Source organism: Silene latifolia, chromosome 8, assembly GCF_048544455.1.
Source record: "Silene latifolia isolate original U9 population chromosome 8, ASM4854445v1, whole genome shotgun sequence".
Classification (NCBI taxonomy): domain Eukaryota; kingdom Viridiplantae; phylum Streptophyta; class Magnoliopsida; order Caryophyllales; family Caryophyllaceae; genus Silene; species Silene latifolia.
In genome coordinates, this window is record NC_133533.1 from 1,866,952 (window position 1) to 1,891,397 (window position 24,446).

At 33.2% G+C, this 24,446-nt stretch overlaps 3 protein-coding genes across 6 annotated transcripts; 2 read left to right on the plus strand and 1 right to left on the minus strand.

The window, feature by feature from the left end:
- The first annotated feature begins 2,179 nt into the window (after positions 1–2,179).
- Positions 2,180–7,904, plus strand: LOC141593985 (gibberellin 2-beta-dioxygenase 8-like). The gene is made up of 3 exons (XM_074414200.1): positions 2,180–2,881; positions 6,871–7,195; positions 7,351–7,904. Exons 1-3 carry the CDS (start codon positions 2,406–2,408, stop codon positions 7,585–7,587), a joined length of 1,038 nt encoding a protein of 345 aa, XP_074270301.1. The 5' UTR covers positions 2,180–2,405; the 3' UTR covers positions 7,588–7,904.
- Positions 7,905–8,644: 740 nt separating this feature from the next.
- LOC141595982 (pyruvate, phosphate dikinase regulatory protein 1, chloroplastic-like) lies at positions 8,645–13,871 on the plus strand. Its single transcript, XM_074415967.1, has 3 exons — positions 8,645–9,124; positions 12,401–13,037; positions 13,487–13,871. The coding sequence occupies exons 1-3, from the start codon at positions 8,714–8,716 to the stop codon at positions 13,588–13,590; spliced, it is 1,152 nt and encodes a 383-aa protein (XP_074272068.1). The 5' UTR covers positions 8,645–8,713; the 3' UTR covers positions 13,591–13,871.
- A 2,563-nt stretch (positions 13,872–16,434) lies between these two features.
- LOC141595983 (uncharacterized) lies at positions 16,435–24,189 on the minus strand. 4 transcript variants are annotated; one of them, XM_074415968.1, is made up of 5 exons: positions 23,738–24,189; positions 23,018–23,209; positions 19,839–19,935; positions 17,214–17,448; positions 16,435–16,898 (listed from the first exon to the last, which is right to left on the minus strand). In XM_074415968.1, the coding sequence occupies exons 1-5, from the start codon at positions 23,738–23,740 to the stop codon at positions 16,811–16,813; spliced, it is 615 nt and encodes a 204-aa protein (XP_074272069.1). In that variant the 5' UTR covers positions 23,741–24,189; the 3' UTR covers positions 16,435–16,810. The 4 variants fall into 4 exon arrangements, with proteins under 4 accessions (XP_074272069.1, XP_074272070.1, XP_074272072.1 ...); XM_074415969.1 differs by having other exon boundaries at positions 17,214–17,445; positions 23,738–24,159; XM_074415971.1 differs by having other exon boundaries at positions 17,214–17,445; positions 19,839–19,929; positions 23,738–24,134.
- Between the last annotated feature and the right edge of the window lie 257 nt (positions 24,190–24,446).

Below are 24,446 nucleotides of genomic sequence, written 5' to 3' on the forward strand. Positions count from 1 at the left end.
TGTTCTAGACGGTACTCAAATATGGACATTTAACTAGCAAGTTAAACTGTAAAATGATTAGGACCCTGATTCTCATAATTTTTAAACTTGCTATTAAATAGCCCTGCTCGTATAAGGGTAATAAAGGGTTGAGAATTTGAACATGTATCATGTATGCCATCTATAGTTTTCAGTATCTTTGTCTTAATAACAAGTAGTTAAGCCTAAATTAAATAGTTTTTACAATGTGTTAGTAAAACATGCATGCTTTAGGTAAATGGTTTATTTAGAACATTGTCAGTCACTCGGCCAAAATGTATCTCCACCTCAATTTTTATACAATCTTGATAAATCTAAACCGTTAAATCTAAACAACCCTGTTATTGAAATTGGTCACCCATCTTTATCTACCTTTTAATAACCTTGTGAATTGTGATCCTCTATTTTTAGAGAAGTTAAGCATTAATATTATTCTTTGATAAAAAAGAAACCTTAAGGTTCTGAAACTGTAATTAACTAAAAATAAAGTAACTGGACTCTGATCTATACTACATTAAACCACAGCGTTTGCTAGACAATACATTTTTTAGGGGGAGCTAAGAATTTTTCATTTGGGACGAATTTTTTTAAGGAATGTGAACTACTAATAGAATAAGGTAAATTATAAAATATCAAAGATACTCATTAAAAATGTAGATTTTCAATTGTTTAGAGGAGAATAACAGCCCCTACTAGCCCCTCATAACTCCATTGCGACTCATAAACATTATAAAATCATGTACATTGTAGAATAATCTTATTTCAGAATTAGGTATTGTTTTAGAAATGTCATATTGTGAATTTTTTAGCATATTTAAAACTTTTAGCATGTTTGATTCACAAATATTTTAATTTAATATTTTGTTTAGTAAAAACTAGATGCAAAGGTAGTTGAAAATTGAAAAACTAACTGAAACTTAAAAATATAAATGATAAGGTACCTGGAAATTAGGAGCCGATTAGGTAACTGATTATATAAATAACGTTTGCCAAACTAGCTGATCGAAAAAGGTAGCTGATTTTTGTGAAAAGACGTAAAAAGATATGATAATTATTTAGTATTATAAATTTAAATGGTAAAAAAAGATAAATAAGATCGTACCTTATTTCGCAAATGCTACCTTAGGTAACATTTCATTTTAGATAGCTTATTTGGTTGAATAGACTACATACTTGCCAAACACTTGCAAAAAAAATAAGATAGCTGGAATTTTGGTCAAACAAGCTACTAGAATTGTCTTGCCTTACAGAGCTTTAGTGTTTTGTAAATGGCATACTCCGTAATTCCGTATGAAACAGTTGATTGAACTCTAATCTACGATTTTCAATACTGCTCCTTCAGCATATTCAATTACTAGATTGTAAAAAAAACGAATTTGTAAACAATTTACACATAGATACAATAACCTATTAACCTAACACACTAATTATCAAACACTTCTAGTAAATCTATTAATTAAAATATACTAGTCAAATTAAATATGCCAATCCAATTGATCATATAATCTGCTTGACCAATTTATTTCTACTAATAATAATCTACTGGGTACTAAACATATAAATATAAAATTAAGTCGGACCCGACTTATTTAACACATTAATTAATACCACAACCTACCTTTAGGCTTTAATCAGGTCTTAACGTGTTGCAGTAGCGTAATGGGAGTGTGACATAAATATATGGACGGCTGTTGAGGCTGTCCAAACATGTCCCATATACTATTTGATATTCCTAGGTTGGCTTAATTATTTTTAGCACTTGGACCGCAACAAAAAATATCATTTTCCAACATTATTTTTACAAGTCGGCCTACATTTTTAGGCCCATAAATATTTACTTTTTCACTAATTGTTATATAAGACCATTTTATGTGTAAGACAACTCCACTTATAAAAAGCCCAATAAAATAAATTAATAAACATAAATAAATTAGTATAAAAATATTTTATTTTGATAACCTAATATTTTATATTGAAAAATTACTTATTTAAATGTGTCAGTATTAGTCATAAGATATCGAGTTATTAAAATAAAATTAAAATACAAATATAATCTAATGATTAGCTTGCTTTCTCCTATTCTCCTATTTTATACTTATCTATATGGGGCGGTCACCATGGGAGGAGTTCTTTGTTTTTTTTATTGTCCTTGGCCCGCAAGTCACTCAACCTACATTTTTTCACTAAAATAATATAACCCCTAAGAATATTGGACAACTACTATATATATAGCCATACCATGACCTTAAAATTCAAGCCATAATAATATTCCTCTACTAAAACAAATCAATTCATATTATCAATTTAGTTATTGTGTTATTAATTTACTATTCAATTTCTATATTTCGTGTTTTTCAGGAACGTGAGTGATCTGATATATAGTTATTATGGATATTAGTCTAAGCCGATCAGAACCACCTTTTGAAGAGGTGTACAAAAACCTATTCCTCGGCCTGAATAACAACCCCCACCAGCATGACCAGGTGCAGACAACAGCGATAGAATCAAAAGATCTACCGCTGGTGGATCTGGCACGGCTGGTGGGTGGAAGCGAGGAAGCCAGAGAGAGCTGTAAGAGAGAAATCGCGAAGGCGTCCAAGGAGTGGGGATTCTTTCAAGTGGTGAACCATGGAATTCCGAGTTATATATTAGAGGAGATGACTCGAGAGCAGAAGAAAGTGTTTAGGGAGCCATTTAAGAAGAAAATGAGTGACAATTGTATGAATATGAGCCTTTCTCCTGGTACTTACCGTTGGGGGACACCTTCAGCCAAGTGTCTTACGCAATTGTCTTGGTCTGAAGCCTTCCACATTCCCTTGACAGACATTTCTAGTTCTAAAATACACCACGTCAACAATCTCAGGTATGTTTTTATATTTGTTTTCCCGTCAATTATCGAATAAGAACATTTTATAAAGTGAGACGGTCATTTATTTGTTAAAATTCTTATTTATTCTTATTATCAGTACAAATGAGCGATTTACTTATTATAAGTCATTTATTCGGTGTAAAGGAAGTCATAACAACAGGTTATCTTACAAACGAGTTTTAAAATATGGTATTTTACTATTTTAGGTCATTTCTTTGGATTTATGTTCCTAAGTATGACTTTTTCAGTATAAAAGAAGTCGCAACAATAGTTTCATTACTATCGAAAATTTAGAAAGTGTTTTATGTTTCATACGGAGTAATACTTTACCAGATAAGTTAGCTGGTCTCGAATTTCACATACATATTGGTGTTAGAAAAGTTGGCTCACATGGTGATTGTTAAATGGTCTCAAACTGCTGAACAGCACATATTAGGGCAATGATGCTGTAATCGAGTGTCGGTATTTTCCTTAAAGAATAACAACTAAAATTTAGTCTTCCTTTTAAAGTTTAAACTAATGGTTTTTCTAATGTGTGTCCTTAGGGCACATATTAATAACTTAAATGTGGTAAGATTAATAAGCTATTTAATGTTTTATGTATATTATAGTTTCATTATTTTCATCTCAAATCTCAATGCTAATTAAGTAATTATGATTTTTAAGAACGGTGTGGTAATCAGACGGTTCATAACTAGTTTAAACTCTCACTCTCTAGGAGTATTGAAATTTAAACCAATATATTTATATAAAACTGAAAATATGAAACTATTTTAAATGAACGAATACAATAATTTTATGTGTCAAATAATTTCGTAATAAATTGTCTTCTGATAATAATTGACCAAAACACCTATGAAATTATGAATTAAGAGCCAAGAGAATTGATTTACCCACAACAGAAATTACTATAAAAAAAAATCCATTATTCTATAACATAACAACGAATATAATAATTTTTTTGGTTACAACAACAAATATAATAATTGCAACCAATAAAAATTAAAGAAAAGAACATTAATTAACAATATCCCTAAGGTGGGCAAACTATGAAACGTGGTATACTTCAAGTACAATGACAACCAAACTAATTAACACTTTATATGTTATTATGTTTTGTTGTTGACTATTCCTGATGTTTGTATGACTTGAGCTTAGTTTTGTCCATGATGTAGGGAACATATGTAATAGGAAGTATAATTAATATTAACATGAGATTGAACATGACATTAGTAGATTGATTAGTTCAATTAAATGGAGACTTTAATTGACAATGCACACTTTTTGAGTATACGATTTAGTCCGGATTCGAGCTGATTAGGTCCACTAAGATAGTAAATCTCTACATTCTCACGATTCAAACACGAAATATCTGATTAAGTTAGAACAACTCTGTACTAGGGGTTAATTTAAGTGCTTATGGGTATTGAGTGACAATTATAGAATAAAGGATTTCACACCCTAAGACGATCCTTCGTATTCATATATTGCTATACAGAAGTATCATTGATATTGTATAGTATGCGGCTGTCTTACGCAATAATTTTTGCATTTTTTAAAAGCTCGGAAAGTAAAATAATAATCCCTCCGTTCAGGTTAATTGTTATCCTTTTGTTTCGGCACAGGCCAATTACTAAATGACAAGTGAAACAAGTTGAGTCTAATGATCAAATTGTTTATCAAGTTCATTCTTAAACTAGAAAGAACAACAATTGACTGAAACATTCTAAAATGGAATATGGTAACAAATGACCGAGACGGAGGAACTATTTTCTTAATAGTCAATTAATTACTATGATGTAAGACATAGATTAGGGAATGACATGATTAGTTTGACCAATTCAACATAATAACATGCAAGTCCGGAGGTGGTAGTATATTATATACTCACAACTTCACATGCATGTTGGTTGAACGGTAAATGAAAGGACGTACTAAGATTCACATGTTCTTGTTAGTATATCAGAAACACGATTGTTGCTTGGCTTATTAAATTTGGGTGATAAATCAAAGAACGTGGTAGTTCAATAGCCTTTGGTTAGGGTTTGTACTATGTATGATATAAACCTTTGGTTAGGTTGTACTACGTATTACATAATCGTTGGTGGAGCTAGGACTTAACGTTAGAGTGCGAGAAATTCTATTGGAGTCGAACAACTAATTAATATAGTAAAGTAAACTAGGAAAAAATTGGCAATTTCAGCTAACAACTTCAATTTTTCCATTCAACGAGAACGATTGTCCCTACAATCTAGTCCTTGATTGATTTAAGCAATGTGTGCTTGTATACTTCCTCTAGACCATGTAAATTAGTTATTTAGATAGAGTTAGGTTACTTCATATCATTTTCAAATAAAATATTAAATGCCTAATTAAATAAACTTAGCTTAAATTATTACAGATCATGATCGTGATGGACAAGTTATTTTAATATAAACAATTTCAAATGTCATTTTAAATTAGTTATTTCTTATCACTTCATATAGTCTTGATTTGACTTTATATTAAGATATTAAGTTAAACTCATGGAAAACATTTTGATCATTTTTGACCGATCAAAATTTTGATTGGACTTTATAGTATTAGTTAAGATATAAAGTTAGGCTCATGAAATACATTTTTATCATACTCTTTTGTACTTTGTAGCATAACATCAAAGTCTCGATCTTGTTGAATTCTGCTCTAGAAAGTGTAAATTAGTTATTCAAATCGAGTTGAGTTAGTGGGTTACGTTAGGTCATTTTCAAATAAGATATTAAACACCTAATTGAACATAGTTTAAATAATTGCATATCATGATTGTGATGGCCAAATTATTTTCATCCAAATATTTTAAAATGTCATTTCAAGTTTATAACTTTATATTCTATATCTAATCTAATCAAATAAGCTCGATTTAGCTTTATATTCTATTAAGATATATATTAAGCTAGACTCATGAAAGACGACATTTTGATCATTTTCGATCAAAATCCTGATTTGACTTTATACTAAGATTCCATAGTAAGTTATACTTATGAAAGACATTTTAATCATTTTCGGTTTCCATCAAAATCTCGATTTGACTTTATATTAAGATTACTAAATTACATTCATGAAAGACATCATTTTGATCATATTCTTTTGTACTAGCATATATATATGTATTAACAGCGTGGTTGAAAATGCGTGCTCTAGAAAGTGTTTACGTAGGTGAAGTTGCATGCATAAGTTTTGCATCTAACTTATGTTGACACATGCAAGACACATCCCCACTTATTATTAAAAATCTTATTTGACAAGACAACAGCTTGTTTGAACCTCACGTGATGTTCTCAAACTACACTACACAAGATTTTTTTGTCCACGTGTTCTCTTTTGGACTCCTTTCTGAAAAAAAATTTTAAAAAAAAAATTAAAAAAATTATTTACATCATATTTTCTTGACATCGTTGTTAAAAATATAAAATATTCAGAGTAAAAATATTTTATCTAAATAATGATCGATTTTATAAGCTATTGAAAATGGTGTTCGATATATTTATAAGGGTTTAATAACCTAATCACGAGTGATCTATTCATATAAATACAATTTGTTGCGTACTAATATAAATACATTACTAATCCAGCCCAATTTAAATTCAAGACGTGAGTAAGGTGACATTAATCCCAAAAAATTCAATTATGTAATTGTTCATTTACTATAAAAGTAAAAGTTGTTAGATACTGAAGTCCTAGTTATATAGGTTGTTTTAACCGGTACCTCTAGAGACACACGTTAATAACCTAATTGTGAAAGAATTCACAAAATATTCTCTTTTTTGCTATGATTTATGAAAACATCTTGTAAATATTACTACATTTAATTTTTTAATATGTGCTATTAGGGCTCACATTAGAAAAACCCTTATACACTTCTCCTTAATTCTTTAGATGAAATAATTTTTTCATAGATTTTTGTAAGCAACATTTTTTTTAACTAATTTTTGCATTTTTTTTTGCAGTTCAACAGTGACACAATTTGCTACAACAGTATCGGAATTAGCCGATAAATTAGCAAACATTTTGGCAGAAAATTTAGGTCATAAAGGATCATCATTTCTAAAAGAGATTTGTTTGCCAAGCACTTGTTACCTAAGAATGAATAGATACCCTCCATGCCCTAAATATTCGGATGTTTTCGGTTTGATGCCACATACCGACAGTGATTTTCTTACAATTTTGTATCAAGATCAAGTCGGAGGATTACAATTAGTTAAAGACGGGAGATGGATCGAGGTTAAGCCTAATCCCGATGCTCTAATCGTCAATATCGGTGACTTACTTCAGGTAATTAATTTAGCACTCTTTTTACTAGGGTTACAGTCTCGAAATCTAGAATGCATGGACTCAACAGTCAACCCTGTCCTTTAAGGGCTTATACCTAACTAACCTAAGACCTTAAAAATTCTCACCAAGTTTTAATCACTAAATTCCGTTTTCAGGCATGGAGCAATGGAGTTTATAGAAGTGTGGAGCATAGAGTGGTCGCAAACCCTAAAGTAGAGAGGCTTTCAGTTGCATATTTCTTATGTCCATCTTATGACGCAATTATACAAAGCTTCAATGATGCACCACTTTATAAGAAGTTTAGTTTTAGAGAATATCGTCAACAAGTTCAAGCCGATGTTAGTCAACTTGGTTACAAGATTGGTCTTCCTCGTTTTCTTACATGCGGCTAATCATTTTATCGCAATTAAATAATGCGAATTAGTAATGACATAAAGTAAACTTTGAAAAAATACGAAAATTTTAACTAAAAAACTTCGATATTTACAATGTTCAGCCAGGGCGAACATCCCTACTAGCTATTTTATTATATACATAGTCCATATTAAATAAACTTGGTTCCAAGATATGAGGATATCTCATGTTATAATTACATATTTGAGTGTTATTATGAATATGATGTATTAGTATGTGTAGTACTAGAGAGTAAACAACATATAATATATGTATAATGTATTGATTTCCTAAAAGGTGATAATTCAAGTTAATATGAAATATAGTCTTTTAGACTTCGATTAATGATAATATACCGTCGAGTTTTTATTAATTCCCTTATTTCTACTCTACTCATATTATTCGAATTGTTTCAATTCAATTTTAATTTGAACATATCTTGTGTGGCTAACTAGCTAATATATTCCTTCGAAATTGTGATGGTGAAATCCACCCTACACCTGCTTAACCTTGTTCACATTCTCTATAATTTGGTGCAGAAAAGAACATAAATAGAGGCAGTTCAATTCAATAAATTGACGAAAGTATTATTGATTTATTCTTAGTCCAAATGACTTAATCCTATTTGAAACTTTTTACTAGCACTCCTAACAATCAACCCCACCACTTATAGACCTAACAAATTAGTCATTTCTATTTGATTATTTCATGTATATTTTACACTAAAAACCAAGTTAAATCAACATTATTTAGATTCTGACTGTAAAACTGTCGACTAATTGATTTTATAAATGAGTTTTTCTAACATGTGCCCTAAAGGGTACATGATAAGAAGTTAAGTAGGGAAATATATTTAACATTATTATCACTAATTATAGTAAATAAGAGTTTCAAGTCTAATTGCTCATGATATTCTCAACAAACTTTACATACTTAACTTTTTATCATGTGCCTTTAGGGAACATGTTAGAAAATCCATTTATAAATTTATAATCTCAAATATACATAATTCCTAATCAGATCATTTTCGAATCAGTGATTAAGGTCCCAATCGATTTGAACCATTCCATTAACAAATTGTCACTTTATGTTCCAATTCCTTGGTGAAAAAAGCCCAAAAACCAAATGTTGTCATCAACAAATTTCAGCCTCTCAAAACCCCAACCAACCCCACCCCAACCACCAATCGAACCTCACCCACACCCGAACCAACTCACCGAACCAAACCCTCGTAAACTAAAACCAAGCCCAAAGCTAAACCTATGGTCACGTTCCCGATCCATACGATCAGGCCGAAAACTAGACCGGCCTAATAAACCCGGCCCACCATCCGTGTCTCCTAACTCAGTTTTAACCGCTGATCCGGATACGACGTCGTTTTCCTCTGACGGAGAAGATGACGGCGGTAAGGCGATTTACATGGTTTCTGACGGAACAGGATGGACGGCGGAACATTCCGTTAGTGCGGCGTTAGGGCAGTTCGGTCACTGTTTGGTTGACCGTGTCTGCCCTGTTAATACTCACTTATTCTCTGGGGTATGTTCTTTTATCGCAAATTCTCAAATAAGACCGTTTTATCGCTTTATTAAGTCGATAAATTATTATTGTTGTAGACTGTAAAACGATTTTACACGAGAATCGACTATGGAATGGACCTCAATTATCACTATCAATCCCGTCTTTATCGCAAATTCTCAAATAAGACCGTTAATAACTTATGCACCTCATTTAATTTTATCAATAAGCGGTAATATAATAGACAAATTGCGTCTTTAATTATTATTGTTACTGTTCTATAGTTCGATTTATTGTGTAATTAGGAGTAATTTAATTGATCATAATCATGACCTAATTCGATTAATTCAGCTCAATTCAATTCAATTTGTGAGTTTTGATACGAGTCTAATTTCGACAAATGAGAATTTGTCTCACTGTAGACGGATATATCCGTCTAAAGTGAAAAACGGGTCAAATATGCTTAAAGTAGTGACATTTTTGGGCCCCACCATGTAACTTGTTGATTGTCTTGTGCTTAAAGTGAGTGGATATTTGGCCCGTTTATGACTATAGACGGATATCTCTCGTATGTAGTAAGAATTTGTGATAAGGAAAATCCGACTTAAAACAAATTGTTCAAGTGTCATACCCATGTTGGAGTGTAAAGTGTCGGAGATGAGTATACGAAGTAATATCAGTATTTGGAGTAGCGTAGTCGGTGCTTGTCGTCAATGATGATCAATGCTGTGTTACATTGTTCTCAGAGTCGTCAACTCTTTGACTGTAAAGCCTGAGATATTGCAGCATGTATTGGCTTACTATAAGACTTTTTGCAATAGAGCTTGAACTGGTTGCTGTATGCTGTCTACTGATCAAGTGATTTTCGCTGTATATGAAAATGTCGAGGATAGTTATGCATAGGTTTCCTTTCTCTGTTAGGGATAGTTATCCAGGTTGATCTTATCCATCCACACGTCACCTCGTCCCTGTCACTTCTATTGTACTTCTCTAACAGTTATTTCCAATGTTATAAAAGACGAAAATAAATAGTAATATGGAGGCGTGGATCTACTGCAAACATTAATCAGAAAGCGGGGTTCCTACCATCAGATAGTGTTTTGATAAAGTTTGGAAAGTACATTTATTGTAGTGGTATTTCTGTTTACAATTTTGGATCTTTCGACTTCAGTCGGACTTTGTCTCTATGATGTAGCAGTCATAGGTTTCCTTTTTCTGTTAGGGATACTTGATCAGCATCCTGCTGTATTGCAGCATGTATTGGTTTGGGAGGGAGGTTTTGGACTTTTGGCAAATGCGGATAATCAATAAGATGTCATACACTGATACTTCTTTCAATAGAGCTCGAAAAACAGTGTGCTTTTACGCTGGAGCACCTCTGGATCTCTGGTTGCTGTTATGTTCTCTACTGATATAGTCATATTTGTTGTATATGAAAATGTCGAGGAGTAACTTAGGCTTTGTTACGGAGATGGGGCAAAGCAAGGGTCCCACCATAAGGGTGTAATAGGGGCAAGCCTTCCCTTGCCATTTTGGCCAGAGGCCGCTCCAATGACTTGAACCTGTGACCACTCACACGGCAAGACCTTAACCGGTGCAGCAAGGCTCCCCTTAGTTTGACAGTAGAAGGAAAAAGTTATGCATAGGTTCCCTTACTGTTGTGTAGTGTTTTCCACGCCGATCTTATCCACACGTCACTTCCTCCCCGTGACCCTGTCTCATATATGTACTTTTCTAGCAACCACTTCAAAAGTTCCAATGTCTTAAAAGATGCAACGAACAGTAGCCTGTGACGAGGGACACCGATGTTTACTTTACAAACATTAATCCAAAAGTGGGGCTCCGAATTCACATGGGGCTTTGATGGTTTCTCTCAGAATTTGGATTATACAGTCATTGTAGTTGTACTTGTGCTTAAAAGTTTTGGACCTTTAGACTTTAGTAGGGTTTTGTCTTTAAGATGATGCAAGTACACTTCAGAAATGGACTTGCATGTGTGCTTGTTTCATGAAAGCTTGTTTTCTTTGCTGTTAAACCCCTCATTTTATCAGATCAATCAGTTTCAGGTCATCAGAAAAGTACATAAAAAGGCCGTTTCTGGCCTCAGGAGTCGCGTCAACAGCTCATGTAGCAAAACTCATGGAGGCAGACATTGGGCCTTTTCTGCTGTATTTTGGTTAGCGTAAACGGATGAAACAAGATATTACTTCTCACCTTTTATCTACCTTATTTAACCAGATTTACCTTTTGATCTGTATTCTCAGTAGACATCCATATACCCCATGGCTCTGATTTCGGTAGCAGGCAAGGTTAGCGCCTTAGCGGTCTCTGACTATCAACAATCTTTGAACGAGATGAAAACTGAAAATATGACGTGGGATTTAATGTTCCATTTTTTATCCTGTGCAACTAAAGATTAATCTTTGGCATTTAATTTAATATAGTTTCATACTTGAACAAAGAAACTACGATATGAAGCAAAATAACTCATTTTACCTTTTATGCTTTTGAATTTCTTGGGTATCGTGAAGTAGCAGTTGGTCTTGGTCTATAAAGCTCTCGACATATGTTAGTACGGCTCTCCAGGCTCTCGGTGTTTTCAAAATAGGGTAATGTTGTACCTCTGGTTCACCTTTACCCCGCCAAGGCAGCAGCTTAGTGTTGCAATGTTACTGACCAGAAAAATATATATTGCTGTCATCCGATGCATAGCTTAGAATTATATTACTGTGAGCCTATTTCTTTTGGTGCATGAAGGCATTGGGTTGATTCCTTGCGTGATGCGTCCGTCTTGTAGAGGGCAGTTTTGTATCTCTTTTATTATCTGTTTATATCGATGATGATTGCTTAAGAAGTGTTGAACGCAAAACCATGGTTGAAACTTGAAACTGGTTTAACTGCCCAATATGTGTACATCACACGTTTTTCATAGTCGTGGATTATGCATCTCATAATCGTCTGATTTTGTGAAGTAGCCGTTTCTCTACGAAACTTTCAACACATAGTAGGGTTCTCCAGAGTCTCAGTGTTTACAAAATAGCGGTAGTTTACTGTTGGAATGTTTACCCCGCGCCATTGGCAAGAGTTTACTGTTGCAATGTTACTGATCACAATAATATTTTCTTATCAGATGCATATAGCTTAAGATTATATTACTGTGAGCCTAATATATGAGCCGATCTCATGTCAGAATTTATGTCACACGTTTCTCATAGTCGTGGATAAGCTGAAATTTAATTATGTGTGTTGATAACTTGTTACCGCATTCTTATTTGGTTGCTTGTTTTTGAAGCATAGATAGACGAGGTTGAACGTCTCATGGAAATTGTGAAACAAGCTGCAAAAGAAGGCGCCATGCTCGTTTATACTCTTGCCGATCCATCAATGGCTGAGGCAGCAAGAAAAGCCTGCAACCTCTGGGCCGTACAATCCTTTGACGCCCTAGGCCCAATCACAGAAGCCATTGCTTCTCATCTCGGTGTTTCGCCTTCCGGTTTGCCTCGTGGAGCCGGAGGGCAAACCACTCTAAACGACGACTACTTCCGGAGGATTGAAGCCATTGAGTTTACTATCAAGCAAGACGACGGAGCTCTACCCCAAAACCTGCATAAGGCTGATATCGTTCTGACTGGCGTCTCCCGTACTGGAAAGACTCCACTATCAATCTACCTAGCCCAAAAAGGATACAAAGTAGCAAATGTTCCGATTGTAATGGGTATCGCGTTACCCAAAACTCTGTTCGAGATAGATCCTGATAAGGTGTTCGCTTTGACTATAAATCCCGTTGTCCTTCAATCTATCAGACGGTCAAGAGCCAAGAGTTTGGGTTTGGCTGCGGATGAGAGGACTTTGTACTCGCAGATGGATTATGTAAGAAAAGAATTGGAGTATGCTGGTAAAGCTTTTGCACAGAATCCAAGTTGGCCAGTCATTGGTAAGCGATCTATCATCCCATTCGAACGTTACGTGAATGGTACTCACTCCGAGACTCCATCATGTTGATATTGTCTCCGTTTTACATTGGTGATGATTCTCAAGCTATGTTACTCAGACTCGTCTACTCGTATCCGGCAAAATACGTATCGCGGTATCGGAGTATCTGATACGGCTATTTTGTGCAAAATTTTCAATATTTTGGTTTAAAATGAAGTATAAAAGTGTCGTATCATATCCGATAAAATACATATCGGATACAGAATACGGCAACTAATTGAAGTATCGGAGTAACAAAGGTCTCAAGTTTGGTCGATATTTTCTCTCTATGTACAATAGTTCATTTGGTCTCAGTTTCTTTCAAACCTTGATTTCTACAAGGGGGTTCTTTGACGGTTTTTTGGTTCCGACATTTGAACATTATCTCACAGTTAGTTGAATTGCATGCAGAGGTGACTAGCAAAGCCATCGAAGAGACTGCAGCAATTATCCTGAGGCTCTTTCATGATCGAAAGCAGAAGTGTGCTATGCCGAGAATATCAAAGCGCTACTAGAGATTTTGAGCACAAGGAAGTTAGTCCTTGGATACGCTTTGGAGACAATTTGGAGTTTCAGGCCATTGAAACGATATCTGTTATCAGGCTCTCGTCAAGTTACCGGTTTGGTATGTCCAACATCTACATAATTAGTGTTATTTATTATTTACTGTATTTACTTGAATGTATAGCTGCTGCATGTTAATACCTGTGATTTGGGGTTTAGTATAGGATGTCGAAACTCGAAAGCTGAAAACTTTATCTTGGCCTGCAAATATATGTGATTTAGTCTCGCTGAAGCAGCTTCTATAGCAATTACATTACTGGTAAAAATATTTCAACAATTTTATGTTGGCCTGCAAATATATGTGAAAAATGTAGGAATCAAATTTACAGTTTGAATTATTGAGGTATGCTATCATTGCACCCTGGGGGTAATACGATTGAAAGCGGAGAAGGCTTTGAATTACTCTATACCGCGCAGAGGCGCTCAGTGTCTACACGATTAGTCTAAAACATGACTGTACACTAAGAAAGCAGGCAAGCTAATATTCAGGCGCGAACCTAGGATTTCTAATTTGGGAGAGCATCAAAGTTAATATTTTGTAGTATAGTCCGATGTTTGGGCTAATGTCTGTTTAAAGGACGACCATTACCCGTTTACCCCCAGCGGTTTGGGCAATGAAGATTATGGCCGAAAGTGATGTGGTTGGGAATCCAGGTCATAAGTCCTGATCCGAACAAAATGATCCGATCTGATAAAGTTGATCCGAGACCCATCCCAGACCCAATCCGAACTTTAGTTGATCCAATATTGACCTGCCCCAAGGTGATCCGATCCAAAACCATTTGACTCGCAATTTACCCTATCCAAATTAATCCAAAGTTACCCGAATAATCTTTGTTAGTAGGGCTGTAAAAGAACTGAGCCTGCTCGACAAGCCCTCGGGATCGGCTCGGTCAAAGCTTGGCTCGAGATCGGTCAAACTGAGCTCGAGCTCGGGCTCGAACTAAGCTGAGCCCAAACCGAGCCGAGCTCGAGCACACTAAGGCTCGGCTCGGGAGCTCCTTTGAACTCGTTATTTTAAAATTACTTAATGTTTTTCAATATATTTACTTAAATTGTATCAATTTTAAAATAAATAAATTAAAATATTAGTTTATAAGATAAAATTACAAAATAATTGTTATTATAAGCTAACAAAAAGATAATATTCTCTTTTGAATTTGAATTTTTAAATCAAAAATTACGTTATTAATTAAAATAATGCTCGAAAAAATGGTACGCAAATAAAGCTCAGGCTCAGGTTCGGGCTCGTAAAATATTATATGAGCCGATCCCGAGCCTTGATCTCAAGAGCTCGGGTTCGGGCTCGAACTCGATTTTTACAATATGAGCAGAGTTCGATCATAGGTAAGCTCGAGCTCGGCTCGGCTCGATTACACTCCTATTTGTCAGTCAAGTCAGAGCTGAATCGACCCGAAAATGACTCAACCAAAATAAATCATACCCAAAATCGCCTTGACATCCCAAATTGACCCGATACTTGAAATAACTTGACCCGAAATGAAATGTGTGGCAGACCCGGCCCAAATTGACTCAACCCAAATTTGACCCGATTGATCCATTTGCTATACCTATTACTCCGTGTAATTTTACTAGTCAAGCTAGCTGACATCTATTAACGTGGCGAAAAGTCTTCAATCAGCCCAATTTAGCCAATGAAAAATTAAAGTGGGTTATACTCAAAATGGATGTTATCTTAGAATGCACACAAAAGTGAGCAAAATGTTGGGCCAAGAAGACAAAAAGAGAAGGCTAAAAGCAAGCATTAAAGCACTCCACAAAGTTAAAAGAAGTAGAATTGAAGGGAATCTTTAGGTGCATTTGTGAAAGAAGAATACCTGCATTTGCATACATAAATGTTCTTTACACATGAACTCCACAAAATACCAAAAACGAATGTTTGTGCGTTCTGTGCATTAAAAAACATGTCATGGAATTTGTGTTCATCTAATACTAGTACTAGTAATAAACACCAAAAGTATAAAGTTTTCTGCATTTCCCAATTTTCTATTCTCGTACCTGTCATAGAAAACAAGACTAGTTGGCATTGTTTCGTCTTTGTTAATTCTTTACGTTTTTATTATTAGCTGGTTTTAGATTTTCAATCATTTCTTTATGTTTTTGTTTCAATAACACTTACAATCTTACTTATCACGTGTGCAAATTGTTTTTTCACATATTTTGTACTCCCACCATCCCGGTTAATAATTTATTTTCTTTACCTTCCTCTCACAAAAATAAAGCAAAATATACATTATTCACCAAGACAGAGAAAATAATAGAACCATCACGCGCGTAAGCAACCCACCCAAAAGCAGCTTTCCTTACAGATTTCCACCCTGCATCCACCAACACCTTAACAGAAAGGCAATCGGCAGCCCCTCCAATCACATAAAATGGTCGTCCGTCCCGTACATCTTGTGAATCTAAAAGGTCTACTTTAATAAGTCAATTACAATAATTTTTGGCTGAAATTTTGGTTTTATATTACTATAGTCATCAAATTGTTTCCCAATTTATTTTTCCGATCAATTCTACATTTTTCTTACGTAGCTCAGATTTTTCCAACATTCTCTAAATTTTCCCTTTAAGTATGTGCAAGTTATATTTTCTTCCCATGAGTAAGTTGTTTTTTCTTAAGTACTCCGTATGTCTTCTCTTTATTCCTTGGCAAAAGTAAAGAAATGACCAGGACGGCAGGACCTAAAAGGAGTCCGCGATATGACCACTAACTAGTTCTCATGAAGGCCGGTGTCATTGCAATTATATATCTAAAAAAACGCAAAAGTGCAAAGTTTTTCATATACTTTTGCATTTCATATAAATATTTTTGTACATAAGAAGCATGGGCGGCCAAAATAACACAAAAGTTCTCATATTTTTTTTTCTCTACTTTACCAAACATAACAATATGTTTCATAGTGCAATTATGTGCTGTACAATTCCACCAAATAATCCCAACATTTTTTTTTTCTAAGTATAGCCCAAACCCCATGTCACGCTTCACTATCATGCTTACAACTTTTTTGCTATTTCTCCATAAATATTCTCTGTACATTTTTCCCCTGACCTTTTCGGTCGAAAAAGGTAACACTTTCCTATGCTTAGTGGCGGATCCAGGATGATTTCCGAGTATGTATATAGTCATGAGTCATGACTTAGGATGAACTTTTATTGCCAATCGGAAATGCCCTCTTTTTCGTCTTGCTTATTCATCGATAATGTGAAGTAAATTAGCAACATCGTTCCCATACAAGACCTGTCGACAAATTCAAGGGTGTGATACATTAGAATAAGTACTATCGATTTATACTGTTTGCATTTAACTTTAAGGATAATGATAAGGTGTCAGCGTTGTTACTGAACTCACATATAAAATGAGGACCCTACATTATCAAAACAAAAATGTGTAGGGTCCACATTTTATATGTGATCAGTATCACCACACAATAGTCGAACTTTTCAAATGTGACTATTCGGTTATAGCTAGTGTATTATTGGATGATTCATAACAGTAAACAAATTATAAAAGTCAAATGAGGACAATATAAAGAAGCGAGCAAAGAAGACATACAATGTAGCGAAGAAGAACAGAATTCTCTTAGGATGAGCAAACCACGAAGCAGAAGAACGCTTGAAACTCGATCTTCTTCCCCATCTTCCTTCCTGAACGGTGTTCGAGCCACCCGTTTTAATAGTGATTTGATGCTGTGGGAGCTGGTGGTTTACTGAGTTATCATGTAACCCCATTGTTGGTATTGTGATTGGAGAAAGTGACTTTTTTGGCGTGGTAGTAGCTTGTGCATCTGCTGTACGTATTCAGAACTATTAGAGTATAGATTATATAGTGTTTGGGAAAATATGTTAGTTTCCATAATCTTATGTTCCCTTAAAATTATACACAACAAATAAGATGGTACCAAAATTATACACCTAATTGTGTAATACAATCATTGATTCAAATTTATTTTCACAAGACAAGCAATAAGATGCATCATATCCATGGTTACCGGATTCGCTATGAATAGTTGAATACGTCCTTACTAATTTGCGATTCGTTCTTATAGAATGTGTATTATATATATACTCCGTATTTTCAGTAAGCAACATGATAGAATTCGTAGGATACCGAGCGAATTCGATAACCATGATCACATCCCTAAAGAAAACATTAGCAGGTCTTGCTTGTGACGATTCAGAATTGATTTAACATAACCCCTCTTTCCTTTTTAATACGAGTAAAATAAATCTTTTGAACCTATTTTACTCTAATATAGTGTAAAGCAAGATTCAATAAAAAAATTTGGTAATAAAAACTAAGAAAAGAGGCAGAAAAATATCGTCTGACAGTGTGAAACCATCTCATACAATAGTCTATCAACAAAGAGCTTATCAAAAGACAAAAACCCGTTTTACTTGTAGTATAAGGATAATAACTTGTGTATGAAATTAAGCACAAATTCTATTAGGAAGGAATAAGATATTAGGAAGAAATAAGAGATATGGTATATTAGAATATACCATATATCTTGTCGTATAAATTATATGAGTATTATATTACTGTCTTGTAGAATAAGTTAATATTTTAGATCTAGGGTTAAGGTTTGAGCTAGTATTATAAATAAAGTCTTATGTATTCATATCATATAACAAAATTATCAATAACAAAGTACGTTTATGAAATACTCTCCCCTTATAAAATATGTCAAATTCTAATTTCTGACAGACAAAATCCGTCATTATAAAGAAACGTGAGAGCATCTCCAATGGTTAAGAAAAAGGACTAGTTTGCAATTTTAAGAAATTGTAAGATAGTAGCTCAACCATTGGAGTAATCCAAATAGATTAGCTTTGCTCAAAAAAAATTGAGCTAGTAGCTCCATGAAGCTACTTGCTTAAATGGACCCACAAAGAAATATAACCAATAGGAAAATAGTGGTCTCATTTATAATGTTTTAATTTTATATTTAGAAATTAAAAATTGAATAAAAAAAATAGGAGAGTGTGTTAGGTGGGTCACATAAAGCTAGTAGGAAATCGACTTCCCCGTTGGAGTAAGTTGTAGCTTGAAATGGTTGTAGCTCGAAAAAATGAAGTGGCAAAGGTAAGCAAGCTAGTACCAACTAGCTTACCATTGTGGATGCTCTGAGATAAAAGGGTAAATGGGGAGGGACTGTGAAAGGTCTCTTAACCGTCACAAAACGCTTTGGAAATAAAGGTAGAAAACAGTAGTTATTGACTTATGGTTACTCTCTTTATTACTTCCATCAATTAACCTCATTTAACTTCTTTTATGACAAGGAAAAAGTCAACTGTTTAGTTGAACACCAAAAAATATAAATCAAATTGATTAATTAACGTTGTTATAATAACTTAAATACGCGTCACTATGTTGAAAAGTATGTCAATGATTATGACACAATAACGATTACTCGTATTTTAATGTATAGATGAGTTGGTAGACGACGATGATAGTTTTGACGTGTCGTTTGTAATAATGAGACGACCTTATACGTGAGACAATTTGATATAAATTTAAATCACTTTGATATAAATTTAAATCAACTATGGAGTACTTGACTATTCTCCTAATCAATCATAGAACTAATCTAACACTATCCCCAAAGTAGTAATCATATTATTGTTTACGTGTCGAGTAGTCGAGTAATGTAGATGAGACAAAAAAAGAATGTCTAGAAATAATAGAAAAAGTTTGTCTTGTATATACAAGTTGGAGTATCTTTGACACATTTTCATCTTAAGATGGATAATGCTGCCGTTTTAAGTGAAACTTACTGATGTAAAATATAGTCTATTGAAAAAAATTATAATGATTTTTTTTCGGTTTTAGTTTGTTGTAAGATAATTATATAACTTTATCTTGTAACAGAATGAGTTTCATAGAAGACGTTCTTAGAGTACTAGCTAAATAAGTTCTTTTTATAGTTAAATGAGTTGAACTGATACTAAAATAATTCAAAACCGTCTCTCAAAAAACCTATTTCTTCTTAAATAAGGATACACCCTTCTTAATTCATTGAACATATAAAAAGGGACACTTTTGCATACACACTCAACATTATCCTCACTCAATCACTTTGCTTAAATACTTAATATTATCCTCATGACATGCATGCAACATCAAGCAAAAAAAAAAAAAAAAGAATAATTTAGAGTATTAAAAAATTTATAATCATACCTCTAGGTGATAAAGATGAAGAAAGTATATCGAAATCATTATTTTTCCTTTCACCGTTTCCACGTTGAGATACCTTCCTAGAGGCGTTTCTCTGCAACTTTTATTATACAACAAACAAAAAGAAGGAAAAAGGAACATCATTACCAAAACATTAAAAATATTTCCATAACCCCACATTATAAAAAAATACATAATACACAGCGTCGATCGACTCTCCTGACGGATTTTAGGGTAAACAATAAAATAGTTTAAAATTTAAACTATTAACTCCATAGGTGAATATTTAAGACTCAATCATTGAGTCTCGTGTAATATGGAAAGTCATGGGTCGGATCCTTTCCAGACTTAATTAAGGCTCTGTTTGACACGACACTTCAGGTAGTTTATTTGAACAAAGTAGCTTATTTGACCAAAATTTCAGCTACCTAATTTTTTTACAAGTGTTTGACAAATAGCTTATTTGGTCAAATAAAGTACCTGAAATGAAATGCTACATCGGGTAGCATTTGAGAAATCAGGTACCTGAAATGACTTATTTTCCATTTTGTACCCTTTATTCTATAATATTAAATAATTTTCATATTATTTTACGTCATTTTACCAAAATCAATTCTTTTTCAATTTTAGTTAAAACACATTTTTATATAATCGATTAGTTACCTTATCAACTCCTAATTTTCATTTACTTTATCGATTCCTTCTCGGGTTTCGATTAACTTTTCACTTTTCAAATTCCTTTTTTTTAGGTTTCAATTTCTTTTTTTCGATAGTTTTGACAAACAAAGCCTAAGATTCTCCACTAATTGCTGTCGAGTATCGAGGACCATCAAGGTGTCAAATACAAGTATCTTGATCAATTAAGTCGACCAAGTTTTTACTGTAACACAAGTAACATCAAACTACAAATTTAGTAGAACCGTCCAAACTTAAAAGTTAAAACTAGCAACACAAAACACACAAAGTTGCCCACGTTAGAATTCACTAATAACTCCCTCAAATCCAACTTCCCAACATACTCTATCTGTCCAACCACAACTATAAGCTTACTCCTTTTATGCAATGAAAATGACATGTCAATTGCACATGTGTACCATATTATAAGTCACGAGCACTTAGATCAACTGAGTTAATCTACCTTAACAGGAGTCTAAAATTCGCGTCCTTAAAAATGTAGTAGTTTGAGATAGTAGCGTACTAGCGTACAGTAACGGAGCCAAGTTTTGACGTAAGGGAGGAGAAATTTTGGGGGCTAGCTACTACGAGTAATAAAAAAAAAAAAACAAGTCGGAATTCAACTAAAAGCTAGCCTCATTTTTTCATTATTTATCAGCGAAGCGACAATCCTTGTTAGCCTGTTGCTGGCTCCGCTATTGGTAGCTACCTATATCTTACCCGTCTCGAATCTGAACTAATAAAAAAAAAAATCCTCCAAAAATGTGTGATTCTACAACCTTGTACTATGGAAGACAAAAGGAATTTGAAAGACATATGATATGTACTAAGTACTAACTCAACCGACGTACAAAACCAATGATGTAATTTCACCTTAATTTGTTTTTTTCTCTTCTTTTGACAACTTAGATTATTCAACCATGCACTTATGTAAAAATGGTGCAAAATTCATCATGATATTCTCTACAACAATGGTAAAGGTAAGTAAAAAAAGTGGTAGAGGCAGGATTCATAATTAAAAGGGTAGTAAACTTTAACCGGGATGAACTGATAATGCCATAAACAAAACTCGAAAAACATTTGAGATTTTATCTAAAAACTTCGAAATTTCCAATATCCTCCCCACCACATAGCAATAGAAGAATTTTATATTAAGTTCTTCTTATTTCATATCATATTTTATTAGTTCCAATGTTTAAGAACTTTTGTCCACAATAGATGACATTTGTATAAAGTTTTTAAATAAAAAATACTATAAAATAAGTAATTGGTCTTCCACATTTTTCAAAATATGCTTATTGGTTTTCAAATTCCCATGTATGAACAACCAAGTTCTTATTTTGGAACTCAATTCTTAAAATTAAGAATAACTTTTTACTTGCAATAAAAGAACTTTCAGTCCGTCTTGTTTCAGACCGCCTTATTTTAGACCGCAAAAAGACCTCTCACAAATGAGAAGCACATAGGTGGTGGGACCCCCATGTGCTTTCTCACTCACACCCTAAATGAGTTTTTTGTGAGAGGAAATGGTATCCGTCTGACCATTCCACTAATCCATTATCGTTATTGCTTTAAGTAATGTTACACATAATATATGCACCCTTTTGTCTATGAAAGTTAGTAGGAAAGTTATTATCATAAAGAAGGTCTAACTAAATACTTATGACAAAAGTACACATATCACCAAACATATGAAAATAGACCATATTTTTTTAGTTAGGAAGTAGTATGGTTCAATCCATTTATCTAATGTTAAACATCCACCTAAACAAACAATTCATTATTGATTCATTATTATTAATAATTACTAATTAGATAAAATCCATATTCAAAGCTTAGGTACTAGAAAAATGATCCAACTACCACCACTCTTCACCCAAAAACCATATTTTGACATTGTGATTATTAGGTAATAGGTGCAGATCCGAGTTCTCGGTATATCATATCATGGTACACCCTATCCAATAAAAAAACGAATCTTTATTTTGCTTTGGTTTTATATTTTACCTATAAGAGATTATTCTAATTTTTCTACTGGTTAGTGTGCATGTAACGCGGTATATCCAGTGTAACTAAGAATTTTTCATCCAACATACTAAAAAGATTATATATTTATATGTTAACAAAATTACTAACATTCAAATCAAAATCTATACAAAAAAATTTTAAGTCAACTAAAATAGGATATTGATCATTTAATAAACTTACCATAATACATTGCCCTATTTTATTTCCAAATAATTAAAGACAACGGTGAAAACCCTTATCTCAAAATGATCTGAGATCGAATAACATGAACATGAATCATCATTGAAACCGTAACTAAACATTAATAATTAGATACATCATACATGCTTTCATCTCAAAATAATTTAAGTCCGACTGACATGAATCATCATTTAAAACCGTAACTGAACCTCAATAATTAAAAACATAATTTTCAAAATAATTGGTGGGTAGAAATGATTACAAATAAAATGTTAAGTTGAACAAGGGAAGAAGCTTACGGAAATTCTTGGATTAGAGGTGGGTCCATTATCTTGTCCACTAGAGACATTTTCTAAGTCGATCACGAAACTATCAACTTTATCAACTCCACCATTTTCGTATTTATTAAATTCCTTCATTTGATTATCATCCACCATAAAATTTGGACTATTCAAAGTTTGTACTCCATTTAGAAATTCATATCTTGATTCCTGCATAACAGAGCAAAAATACAGAGTATATAATTAATTTACGTGACAAAAAACGATAAAGTTGGTCTCTTATAAGACGGTTTACCAAATTCTTTGCATTTTTATTTTTCGATATATTTTAACAGATTCTTTACGTTTTCTTTCTTGAGTCTTAACACAACATAAGTACAGAGTATCACTTAAAGTCACATGCATATAAGGTCTTAAAAATCCCTAAAAAAAACAATTTTTTTATTAATTATCATTTTATATAAGAATTTGTAAAAAGAAGAAAATAAAATATTAAGAAACAGTTACCAATGAAACAGTTGTTTTAAAAACTAATTCCATGTAAGATTAACAAGAAAGAAAAAAAAAACTGAAATATTTCGAGTCATTTTCATACGTTTGTTTGAAACTGCTCTTACATATTTTGAAGAAATAAACGTATGGAAATGACTTGAAACGAGGGAGTATTTGATCAAACTACGATCAACAAATTTCGAGAAATTCAGTGACCCGGATATAAATTTGATGTAATAAACTTACCATTTTTGAAACTTTTGCTCTGGATTATGGATGACAAAAACTGGAAATAAAGATCAAATTTTTATAAAGTCAAAGTTTAAGGGAAAAGAGAGAAAAAAGGATCTTGTGAAAAAAAGGGATGATCTTTGTAGTATAAGTTAGAAATAATATAAGGTCATTTTCATGTCACTATTACATAGTAAATCTAGTTTAATGGGCTGTGTAATAATGGAAATATATATCAAATGATCTCGAAAATGAAAAATCTCGAAAATAAAATTATGGGAGTTTTTTTTGTGAAAGGTAAGTGATTTTTTGGTGAAGATGTAAGGAGAAAAAGATTGGAAAATTTGGATGATTTTGTGTGTATGTGAATGATGGTTGTTTATGTTACTTGTTAATGTTTTTGCGTTTTGTTGTGAGAGAAAGTGATGGGAAGTTGTGATATGTAAGGTTGTGGGTGGGTGATGTGTAAAGTGTTGGTGGGGGAGGGAAAATCAGTCTTGCTTAAAACCGTCTTTAATTTAAGATATTTTATAAAAATTTTCATTTTTATGTTTATTTTAATCGAGTTTGAAAGTCATCTTAAACTAAAACGATTTTAAACAAGAATAGGTGTGGGGAGTAAATGGTTGGTGTGGTGAAATTGATCTAATTTGAATTAGTTTGATTGAATTCGTGTTAGAAAGAATGGAGTTGAATATACAAATTATTGTGGAAAATCGTTTTG

Bases quoted from the DNA above. Each gene is read 5' to 3' on its own strand.
- LOC141595982 (XM_074415967.1), top strand. From the start codon at position 8,714: ATGTTGTCATCAACAAATTTCAGCCTCTCAAAACCCCAACCAACCCCA. The intron at 9,125-12,400 runs GTATGTTCTTTT...TTTGAAGCATAG, and splicing joins ATACTCACTTATTCTCTGGG to ATAGACGAGGTTGAACGTCT. The intron at 13,038-13,486 runs GTAAGCGATCTA...AATTGCATGCAG, and splicing joins TCCAAGTTGGCCAGTCATTG to AGGTGACTAGCAAAGCCATC.
- LOC141595983 (XM_074415968.1), bottom strand. The intron at 19,936-23,017 runs GTAAGCTTCTTC...GTATAATAAAAG, and splicing joins CCTCTAATCCAAGAATTTCC to TTGCAGAGAAACGCCTCTAG. The intron at 17,449-19,838 runs GTATGATTATAA...GAATACGTACAG, and splicing joins TTCATCTTTATCACCTAGAG to CAGATGCACAAGCTACTACC.
- LOC141593985 (XM_074414200.1), top strand. From the start codon at position 2,406: ATGGATATTAGTCTAAGCCGATCAGAACCACCTTTTGAAGAGGTGTAC. The intron at 2,882-6,870 runs GTATGTTTTTAT...TTTTTTTTGCAG, and splicing joins CACCACGTCAACAATCTCAG to TTCAACAGTGACACAATTTG. The intron at 7,196-7,350 runs GTAATTAATTTA...TTCCGTTTTCAG, and splicing joins ATATCGGTGACTTACTTCAG to GCATGGAGCAATGGAGTTTA.